Source organism: Pollachius pollachius (assembly GCF_949987615.1).
Source record: "Pollachius pollachius genome assembly, chromosome: 14".
NCBI lineage: Eukaryota > Metazoa > Chordata > Actinopteri > Gadiformes > Gadidae > Pollachius > Pollachius pollachius.
In genome coordinates, this window is record NC_136947.1 from 12,677,336 (window position 1) to 12,688,706 (window position 11,371).

At 45.2% G+C, this 11,371-nt stretch overlaps 2 protein-coding genes across 4 annotated transcripts; one reads left to right on the forward strand and one right to left on the reverse strand.

Annotated features, from left to right (window-relative positions):
• Positions 1-144: 144 nt before the first annotated feature.
• dars2 (aspartyl-tRNA synthetase 2, mitochondrial) lies at positions 145-7,960 on the reverse strand. 3 transcript variants are annotated; one of them, XM_079750499.1, is made up of 18 exons: positions 7,839-7,959; positions 7,504-7,605; positions 7,304-7,403; positions 7,118-7,184; positions 6,878-6,973; positions 6,491-6,586; positions 5,912-6,035; positions 5,683-5,729; positions 5,271-5,377; positions 4,983-5,052; positions 4,471-4,650; positions 4,105-4,212; positions 3,905-3,967; positions 3,387-3,539; positions 2,717-2,935; positions 1,536-1,646; positions 1,062-1,137; positions 145-743 (listed from the first exon to the last, which is right to left on the reverse strand). In XM_079750499.1, exons 2-18 carry the CDS (start codon positions 7,571-7,573, stop codon positions 562-564), a joined length of 1,869 nt encoding a protein of 622 aa, XP_079606625.1. In that variant the 5' UTR covers positions 7,574-7,605; positions 7,839-7,959; the 3' UTR covers positions 145-561. The 3 variants fall into 3 exon arrangements, with proteins under 3 accessions (XP_079606625.1, XP_079606624.1, XP_079606623.1); XM_079750498.1 differs by having other exon boundaries at positions 7,504-7,698; positions 7,839-7,895; XM_079750497.1 differs by having other exon boundaries at positions 7,504-7,960.
• Positions 7,961-8,055: 95 nt separating this feature from the next.
• Positions 8,056-11,346, forward strand: cenpl (centromere protein L). Its single transcript, XM_079751642.1, has 5 exons — positions 8,056-8,309; positions 8,747-8,912; positions 9,194-9,439; positions 10,133-10,693; positions 11,054-11,346. Exons 1-5 carry the CDS (start codon positions 8,293-8,295, stop codon positions 11,126-11,128), a joined length of 1,065 nt encoding a protein of 354 aa, XP_079607768.1. The 5' UTR covers positions 8,056-8,292; the 3' UTR covers positions 11,129-11,346.
• Positions 11,347-11,371: the final 25 nt, after the last annotated feature.

Genomic DNA, 11,371 nt, shown 5'->3' on the forward strand with positions numbered 1-11,371 from the left:
TTTTTTCAAATTCAAATTTAATGCACAATAGCCTGCCATGCAATGTTTGCATGGCTATATTTAGATATTTACAATATTTTAATACTCTAATCAATCAATCATCAGTGATGCTAGTAAAATTATGAACATATATTTATTCTTCATCATGATTGATACAAACAAAGTGTAATCAGTTTCTGTGAATTACATTGATTCATCAACATTGTCTTGCTGAAGGGTCCATCTCACACAAACATGTCCACCATCTTCACTGCTAGTCAGAGTGATCTATGATCTTTTTCATTTTGCGCCGTGTTTAGAACAGTAAAGGTTATTTATTATTGTGAGTTTGTATCTTTGAGCACAATTCATACCACAGTGTAGTTCCTCTTATCTGCGCCCTAACGTCCCTAATGTTATGCGTACAATTAGGTAATTTGGGACGCATGGAATACACATCATTCCAGCTAGTCCATCACCCCATTCTTCAGTTTTCCATATTTTACTTCTTCTCTTTCCCTCTGGGGAACGCTTTCTCCAGGAAGTGATCTGGGATCTAGGTCATCTTTTGATTATTTCTTTTCATTTCTCCTCCGTTTTGGCAGGGGGCCAGGTGACGGAGATGTGGTACGGCTTCAGGTCCTCTTCCGATACATAGTCCGGGGCCTGGCTCATGAGGTCGTGACCCCGGAAGGACTTGGGGAAGGCGATGACATCACGGATGCTGGGGGCGCTGACCATGAGGGAGATGAGTCGGTCCAAACCTGAATAAATGATAAGATGATTAAACATAAGTTCCCAACAAGGTGACCAGTAGTGGGGATGGTACTATGTATCAAGAATACGGAGACAATGGAGATACTAGTTGTTTTTAAATAACTGGGTTCCAACGTTCTGGAACCCAGAAACTTTTGGTAAGGAATTAAACACTACAACCCCCAGACAAGCATTGCAAATAAAATTATACCATGTGTTTGGCCCAATGAGACATATGCACGTTTGGTTTTAATTTGTATTGAAGGTAGATGCATTCCTAGGCAATCGATGGCTAGGCCAATAATAGTGAATGAGCTGAACCTGACCTAGCGCGATGCCTCCATGTGGGGGCGCTCCGGAGTCGAGTGCTTCCAGCAGGTGGGAGAGAACAGAGACATCTTCCTGAAGAGAACGCAGTAGATCCAGATATTATCACATCATATTTATGATAGGAATACTATATTTAAAACAAATAAGGACTAAAATCATAGTATATCTATATACAAAATTATCAGAATCAGAAGTGCATCAAAATATGGATACCGTTTTTTTAATATATATATCCATTTAGCTTGGATACAATTGCAAAGAAAAAAAAAAAACTTATTTGCAACAAAATTCAAATTGTAAAAACATTTGTATGGATTTATGCCAATCTGGATTTGCAAAGTTTGGTGCGCCATGCTTTTAGCGTTGACCTTCTGAAGCACAGCTAAATGAAGCTAAATTGAGATAAAAGTAGCTAAAGTAAGATATTTGAAAGTGAAAGCATGCTGCTTCTGTTGTGTTCAGGGGCCGACCTTGAGAATGTTCTTCAGCACGTGGAGCTGCTCAGCGGCCTTGTGGATGCGTATGGACCCCCCTCCGACCTCACAGCCGTTCAGCACCAGGTCGTAGTGCTGCCCGCGCGCCTGGGGGGACACCGGTACCATCAGGACCTGACCTCACTAGTCCCTTCAGACTGCAGACTGGGCATCGGGGGCCGAACCTGTGACCTTTCATGTTGGGGTCGACCACCTCCTCCACACTCCAAAAATAGACATTTCACGCAGTGGTACGGTCTAGTAAACATAAACACAGACAGACTAAGGCCCCGTCCACACGAAGCCCATTTTTTGGTGAAACCGCATAAGTCTTGTGCGTTTCGGCCGTCCAGACGAATCTGGCGGATCCGGTGCCCGAAACCGCACTTTTCTGAAACCATGTCCCAGGGTGGTTTCAAATCTATCCGGACCTATGCGGTTTCGTGTTAGGATTCGTGTGGACGCCTGAAACACAAACGATGACGTCATTAGCCCCCCCACCAGCTGGGCGACGTCAGAGTTGCATTGACTTTTTTATTTATATTTTTTTATTTGTATTCTTTTTGTAGCTTTAAATACAGCCCCTTGATAAATTGAATTACTAACTGTACATTAAAAAGTATTTCTGCTCAATTTAAAAGGTTGAATCTCCTCGTGTTTGTATACAGCACGCAGGCTTTATGCGAGCATGCTTGATGCGCTCCAATTTTTTTTGTGGAGAACCAGCGCCTTGAATATTTACTACAGCGTTTCTACAGCTCGATGGGGGAGTCCGTCTTAACGGAGATATTCCTGAAACGCATCAAAGGAAACGGAGGGGAAAAGATAATTTTTGCCTGTCTGGACGGGGTCTGTTCTTCTCGGACTGTATGTTTGTAAACAGCAAGCAGGCTTTATGCGCATGCTCGCCTCTTCTTATTCTTTTTGCTGGAGTTCTGTAGCAGAAGTAGCCCCTCTTATGGGCCTGGAATGTGTACCACAGCATTTCTACAGCTCGATGCGGTTTCGCAATGAATCCGTCTTTACGGAGATATTCCTGAACCGCATAAAACGAAAACGGATCGTTTTCGCCCGTGTGGACGGGCTCTTAAAACATGCGTGCGCACACACACACACACACACACACACACACACACACACACACACACACACACACACACACATAGCGTCGGCCTCACCTGCAGGGGCTCTGTGTAGACCAGGTGGGCGTCCTGGGCCACGGGGGCTGTGAAGGGGTGGTGGGCGGACTCCAGAGACCCTGGTTCTCCTTCCTTGGGCAGGAAGAGCGGGAAGTCCACGACCCACAGGAAGTGGAACGCTGTCGGGTCCCTCAGGGCGACGCCCCGGGCCTCCAGGAGCTCAGCGCACTGCAGCCTCAGTTTACCCAGCAGGGGGCGCTAGAGGGAGAGAGAGAGAGAGAGAGAGAGAGATAAATAGAGAATGTGTGTGAAAGAAAGACAATGTGTGCGTTAGCCTATGTATGTATGCAAGAGTGAACACAAATACTGGTTTGTTATTGTTTTGACATTCTCATATTTCCCTGTCACCTCTCCTCTCTCCTGGTTCTACAGCTGACCCCAGCACCTCTCCTCTCTCCTGGTTCTACAGCTGACCCCAGCACCTCTCCTCTCTCCTGGTTCTACAGCTGACCCCAGCACCTCTCCTCTCTCCTGGTTCTACAGCTGACCCCAGCACCTCTCCTCTCTCCTGGTTCTACAGCTGACCCCAGCACCTCTCCTCTCTCCTGGTTCTACAGCTGACCCCAGCACGTCCTCCTGGCTCTATAGCTGACCCTAGCACCAGAAGAACCAGCGTGAGCTGAACAAACCCCCAGGCCTTGTGACCTACCACGGTGTTGAGGCTACAGGCCGAGACCAGCAGCAGGTCCCCTGGCCGGGCCCCGGTCTTCCCAAGGAGACCCTCGGTGTCGGAGGGGGACAGATGTTTACTGAGGGGGCTCTTCAGTGTGCCCTCTGGTCTCACCGCCAGAACGCTCAGCTCCTACAGACGAACCCCAACCGGACGGACACGTCACCAAGGTGATAAACACATAGAGGAAGGGGTAGTATGGCCGAGTACTGTAGTTACAATATTACATTACACCTTACACTCCCAGTGATACTAGCTTATAAGCATTGAAACAACATGTGTTTAAACAATATGGGGATATTTCTATGGAGTGTCTAATTCTGCAGGCATTATAAAAGCTTCAACCGATATTAAAGCAATGACTTGAGAACAAAGGGTAGATATCCATCATTGTTTTTTTTATGCATTGTTGATATTTGATGGCAGTACACCCAACATTCTCCCTCTATGTTTTCGTTGTTTATTCTTACTTCTTTAGATTCAAGGGTGTGACGTACCTGTCCAAACACACTCCTGGCCGTCTCTTTGAGCGCTTCCAAATCTTTGGATTTGAAAAGTCTCTGTCGAGCAAGAGGAGAGATCGTTTTTTACACAAGACATTACCAATTCATACACTTTACATGAATATATAACACTATTTAACTGTGATTCACTTGGTACATGGGGTTTAATGCAAGTTAAAAACATTGTTCATTACCCCTCCGTCAGGGACACAGATGGCCTGGATGGAGCCTTCTGATTGGCCGAGAGCTGACTTGAGGAATTCTATCTTCGTGTTCACAAACACCTCACTGATGTCAACCAGCTAGACAGAGATTAAATATCATTGAATAGCACTCACACACACACACACAAACACACACACACGCACACACGTGCAAAGCCCACACACAAGTAGTGTGCATTTTGGAAGTTCACAATGCATATTTAATGCATTTATTTTAAAATTTGTCAAAATTCCTAAAATTCCCATTTGGAATTGATAAATAATTATTAAGGTAATTCTCACACACACACACACACACACACACACACACACGCACACGCACACACACTGCCAGACCTTCATGTGGAACCTGGTGTCGGGCTTGTCTGAGCCGTAGTCCCTCATGGCCTCTGAGTAGGTGATGCAGGGGAAAGGCTGGCTGAGCCCACCCAGCTCCGGGGGCCACGAGTACCGCAGGAGCCCCTCCACTAGCGCCATGACCCCCGTCTGCTCCACGAAGGACATCTCTATGTCCACCTAGGGCACACACGCAGAGGGGTTAGTCTAGCTGTGAGATCTTGGCGCATGATGAATCTATTTGTTGACATGTCCTGAATATCCATAAAAACTGTCCTGATATGACTAGCCCTTCTACCCTGATTAGCCCTTCTACCTGCTGGGAAGTCAGAACGTACTTCACTTGACAACTTAATGTTTCACTGACAGTATTTTTATTAATTTGAACGTTGTGCCCTCCCCTTCTGAACCGCATAAGTTCCTGCTACCTGTTAGAAGGGAACCACTTCCCCGAGTCGACCCGCCCTCTTTCCACTCAATCAGCCCCGCCCTCTTTCTCCACGCCGATCTACCTGCGTGAACTCAGGCTGTCGGTCTGGTTTGGACCCCTCGTCCCTGTAGCAGCGAGCAAACTGGAAGTACCTGCCGGTTTTCAGAGGGAGAGAGAGAGAGAGAGAGAGAGAGAGAGAGAGAGAGAGAGAGAGATCAATATAGCTATATACAGACACTACAGATTAAGGTTTATGTAAAACTTTGACCTAAAGCAGTGGAGCACTGCCAACAAATGTGGACGCATATTGACTTGTTTAGCATGCAGCCGTTTGTAAGGCATGAGAGAGAAAGGGTTTTAAAGTGGCCACCTGTCCACCCCAGCCACCATTAACAGCTGCTTGAACTGCTGGGGACTCTGAGGGAGGGAGTAGAACCGACCGGGTTCTCTGGATGGAACCAAAAACTCCTTAGCTCCCTGCGAGAGAGAGAGAGAGAGAGAGAGAGAGAGAGAGAGAGAGAGAGAGAGAGAGATGCACTTAACACACATTGCACTTTGATCTTCTTTTATATCAGGTGGATATTGTGTTATTTTTATGTTCGATGTTAGCTACTTTCTGTCAAACTGCAAATAGACAATAAAGTTGTATGAATCTGAATTTCATGACTCATAGCTTAACAGTATAATTTCCTTCTACTATTGAAAATATTATATAAACTATTGTCAGACATCTACTGCCAGAGGGCCTAAGCTTAAAATCACCAATCACTAAATAGACCTACCCCTGGGGTCCTTTTGAACAAAGTAGGAGTCTCAACGTCCACAAAACCTAAAGAGGAATATAAAATAAATTAAAAACACATCATGTGTTTTTGTGTGAAAACACGAAAAACACAAGTATTTTTTATATTGTTAATTATGTACAAATTCTAACTAGTACATAATGTATACATCTTCCCTAGAATGAGGTGGCTGTTGGACTGAGCCCGGCTAGGGTAACTATCTTGGTACCGTGCTGATGACAGAGGTACTCCCTCATCCTCATGCTCAGCTGGGACCGGAGACGCAGGTTCTGCTGCATCTGGGTGGAGCGCAGGTCCAGGTAGCGATACTGCATGCGCAGGGCCTCAGACTTCTGCACCAACACAAGTCCAACAGCATCCCCGTGTGATAACTTGTATCCCATCTCCGGATACAAGTTATATACAGGATCATAACGTTCATTCATAATGGTTGCGTTAAGCTTTTTCTTCATTGTTCCAAGTGGTTTATGAGATAGAGGATAGTTTATTATGGCACAGCTGAAACATTTGGAAAGTATAAGAAAAATAGCTAATTTTGTGTGATCATATTACATTTTATAATTCAGTATTTAGTCATACAGATGAGGCTGGGACAGCGGGACATTTTTCTAGTTGCTCCAATGTTGAATGTATGCTTTATAGATTCAATAATCAAGCATTGCTTTATAGCTCAATATTGGAGCGTATGCTTTAAAAATTCAATATTGGAGCGTACTATTTTAAATTCAATACTGGAGCATGTTTTATACATTCAATAATGGACATCTTACAGGGAGTGTCCACCCACCTTTACAAAATCTTTGATTTCAAAGGGCAGCTTTCGGCACGTGTTCAGCACCTCCAGGTTCTCAGCTAGAACCTCGATGTCCCCTGTCGGCATGTTCTAGAAAAAACACAGCCACACCAAACAGTGCATGCGTTAGAGGATGGAGTACAGTATGATAGTTCTAAATGTTAATTATAAAAAAGAAAATTGACTCCAAATTGAAAATGACACAGGTGATCCTTCTCGAGCAAATGTTGATAAAATTACATTTTTATAGAGAACGGCATCTCTGTAGTCTCGTATCGAGTGAAATGAGAATGACCTGTGCAACCATGTGTAGTTGAGAAGGGATCCACCAGACAAACACTCATTTACTCACACAAACCAACAACATACTAACACACTCACAGTGTTCTCCTGGCCTTCTGGCCTCCGTTGGACTGTTCCCGTAACCTTGACGACGGACTCGACTGTGAGCTCACCTAGTTTTTCTTTCAAACTGCCCTTTAAATAGATGAAAGAGAGACAAGAACTTGTATTGTTATTGTAAAAGGTGTTTCTTCTACGTATTCACTGTTGGATGACACAATAAAATGAATGCAATAGAGAGAGAATAAAATATGTGGTGCAATATGTGGGGGTTCATACGTCATCCTGAGATATCAAAACTTGAGTCAGGCCGCTGTAGTCTCGCAAGATAACAAACAAATCCTGCCTGCAGAGAACATTAAAATGGTTAGGCTTATTCTACAATGTCCCACACAAGGGCCCATGTTGAGAGTCGTCAACTCCAGTGAGACAAAGGTTGAACGGTTAGTTGTACTGTCTTGACACCTTAGGTACTGGACCCATCCGTAGAGGGACACCTTCTCCCCAGCATGTTCAGGCCGAAGCTCTCCGCAGGTGTGACTTCTCAGTGACACACTACACGGACCTTGAAACAAATTCACCTTTATTTACAGTATTGAATTGAGTCAAAAATATAATTGACAGCAATGAATCCAACCAGTAAACAAGATAATGTAGTCACATACCCATGGGTGAGGAAGATGCAGGTCGGTGGTGGTTGGTTGAGAGATAGCACTTTTTAAGGATGGTTTTCATCGGTAGATGCCCTTGAACTGAGGTAGCAATTGCTGTGCGATGACATATATGCGCTCTCAAGAGGAGCCGCGTCCGTGGCAGGAGTGTGGTCATTCTGATCGTTATTCTAGACGTCTATTGACAAACTATAATTTGTGTCATCAAGCCACATGTTAATGCCAATACATGAGCGCTCTGTTTACAGGTGATTACTCCGATATGAAGGATTATTTTCCATTGATACACTTATGAAGCGATGATATCGAGAATAAAGTGTTTTCTTTACCGGTTATTTCAATGTTAGCCTTAGCATCCACATGTCAGATGATTGGCACAATTCGTCGTTACAAACCAGCATGAACAAATGTATATTATATTTATATTATGTATTTCACAGGGATATGTCTATCTTTCTCTTTAACAGTTTACGACCAGAGGGGCGCATGGATATGACGTTAATGCTCGGTTAGACAGAAGTAGTCAGTCCGTGATCGAATGGCTCCCTTAGCGGTTACGCAACTGACAACTGAAAACTGGCAAACTAATTTATTTCAAAATTGTGTCACGGAATATTTTTATGCGCCAATGTTTTGGTGATATTGCCGTTTTGTCTGTGTGTATAAATCAGAATATTGAATGGTTGTTGAATAACTCTGTGATTGGCTAACATGCCGCATTGAACCATGGGAAAGTGCGACGTTTAAATTTTGTTTGGTTTTTTGGGGACTGTTGTTTAGGACATGGACCTACGTACCAGGTATTTATGATATGCCGATTCAAAAACACAGTCTGCACTAGTGCACGGTTTTCCCTAACATACATAGTTTATGGTTTGCATGCTTCCCATTCATTTGACGATTACCATTTTATATCGTACTTATTAGCAGCGTATGCAAGCCCCATCAACCACCAGCAGAATCAGACCAACATTCACATAATTTCAGGCTACCTGTCGTTAATACTTATTATTTATTTACAAACATCCTTGTTCTAATTTCCAAAAGTAAAAACCATACCTGACAGCCATATAGGTTTGCCTTTGGAAATGTTCTGTATTATCATTTGCGATCATGGTTACACTGCTAAAAATGCTATGAAGGCATATCATTCGATTTGCCCAAAAAGATGTGTATAATATTTCCTTGAAACATCTGGCGAAACTGTGCTGACAGCTTGCGTTGTGGATGTTTACAGCGTGGCGAGGTCGCCTGTCAGCAGTATCGTCCAAAGAAGGAGTAAGAGTTACAGACAGTCCTACCGCAGCTATGTTGGGACGATGTCACACCTTGGCTACACACCAGGCTTCACCAAGCGGAGGCTGACCACCTGCAGACTCGCTCCCAAACGTTGCAGTATCGCTGTGAGAAACAAACACTACTACTACCGCTACTTTTGTTTATTTTGAATGCTAGTTAAGCTCCATGGGGGACATGCTGTTCAATAGTACTACATTATGTTGTAATGAATCATAGTGTTTAGTATCAACCTTACTGTTAGGCATGATTAAACTCCAGAAATATAGTAATCAATCTTTATCAACAGTTCCTAAAAGTGGTATTGTGTGTCTTTACATTCCTCTTTCCTTTTGTTCCGCCATTAAAAACTCCTCCCGTCTTGCGCCCTAAACCCCGCGTCCTACAGGAGGTGAACCCGGAGCAGCTGGCCCTGCTGCTGAGGGAGTGGCAGCTGTCCTACGTCACTCCACTTTACCGCTTCCAGCACGGGCACCTGAAGAACTACTCTCGGCAGCTGGCCGCGTTCCTGGTGTCCGAGCGGCAGCAGGGCGTGGCGGCGGAGGTGGGCCTGGAGAGCACCCTCAAGGTGACCTTCACGCTGGTGGCCGGAATGGCGCAGACTGAGGAGGAAGCTGACACCGTCTTTATCAAGGTCTCTGGTGATGTGTGGGGTCACCTCCCTTTCCAACGAAAGAGTTGACGCCACCATGGCCTGTACTGCTCCTCCAGAGCAGTTTTTCTGCTCTGGGTTGTAGAAACATGATTGGCTCAGTTGAAGATGAGCTACTCCCTATGTAGCTGTAAAGCGCTCATTATACGATAATGAAAACACAATTGTCATTTTATGGTATTATACACAAACAAATGCATTAAGAATATAATATGCAATTTCGGCCAACTCTGTTGAGCTAGATGCCACTAAATTATACACACTGCACCTTTTTAAAGGGCTCATGTCATGCCACCAGGTGTGGGTGTGATTAGCTGGTACAAGCCGTTTGGCACAGGGAAGGAATAATTCTCATAGTGACATCACAAGTGATCGTGCCAACTTAGATGTACGCTGGATACATCAGTCTACCAGTCTACCCAGTGGACTGTAGCAAACGTTGCTCTTCTATCCTTCATACATCTGGGTGGACACCCCCACTTGTGATGTCACTATGAAAATCACTCCTTCCCTGTGCCAAAAGGCTTGTACAAGCTAATCACACCAACACCTGGTGGCATGACATGAGCCTTTTAAGAACAATTTAAGTCCAGAGCTGAGGGCAAATACAAAAAGTTTGGCTTGACTGAAGTCTCCACCTCGCCGCCCCTCATGCCCCCCGCTCCTGCCCCACAGATCCACTCCAAGCCCCCGTTGGCGCCGCCTGATGACCCCCAAAAGGTGCTGTGGAGCGGCTGGCTGACGTGCGTGGGCGGCGACCCCGACTACCTGCGGACCCTGCCAGAGGACTTTGTGTGCCTGCCGCTCTTCTGCAGTGGCGGCACAGAGGGGCTCACTGCGCTGGTCAAGGCCTGGTTCCAACAGAAGTTCGACTGCCGCTTCGGCCTGCTGCAGATCAACTCTGTGAACCTGCAGTGGCTGGCGGCCCTGTGGACCGACTGCCACGCCCGGTCCAGCATCAAGCAGCTGAAGCTGGTGTGGAGCCTGCCAGTGGAGCCTCCCCTGGAGGTCATCTACACGGTGCACCCGCAGGACGCTTCGGAGCTGTGGAGGACCAGTCGGCAGCCGGGGGTGAGGGAGGAGGAGGACGGCAGTGTCGGTCTGGAGGAGGTGGTGTGCTTCTTTAAGGGCCTGAAGAGCCACTTCTACAGACACTTCAGGGTGGAGCTGTCAGCCGGGCGGCTGACCGAGGTGTCCACGGCCCTGGGCTCGGCCAAGCACGGCGGCAGGATCAAGGTGAGGCCGTGTGATTTGTTGTGGTCGTTGTAAGGGTTTGTTTGTTGATCGGAGACAGACTTTAATCTTGTCTATAACTTTTATGGTATTTATAAAAAAATGTATCAAATGCGAAAAAAATACAATAACGCTTACTTTAGCATCAGAAATGCTAACATTTACATTGTTTTACTCCCATTTAAGATTATAAATGATCCCTCCCTTGGCTGCTTGTCAAGTGAACGCATTTGGCTCTGGTTACTTTTGATGGCCTATTTGACATGAACAGCACTAGTCCTCAGTTGCCCTCAAATGGTAAATACTTGCAGCATGGTTCTAAATAAAAGTACTCTGCTAATAAGCTCATGCTTTCCCCCCCAGATCTCCAACAGTAGCTACATGATCACCACCCTGAGCCTACTGACAGAGTGTGCTCTCCTCAAGATGCCTTTCTGACTGTCACCAAGTTGATTCTTCAGAGCTGACCACTATCTGAATTGTTTGCATTTCTGGATGAAAACGCTTTTACATTTTTAACATGGACTTTCATTTAGAAATGTTTTTTTTCCCCGATTTTTATTTCCACATTTGAATGTTTAACTAGTTTTGAACTGATCGCAAAAGACAGGTTGGCGTGTGGACTTTTTTAACAGCCGTTTTAAATACTTAGGGTTGCTGTATTACTATATAATAAATGCA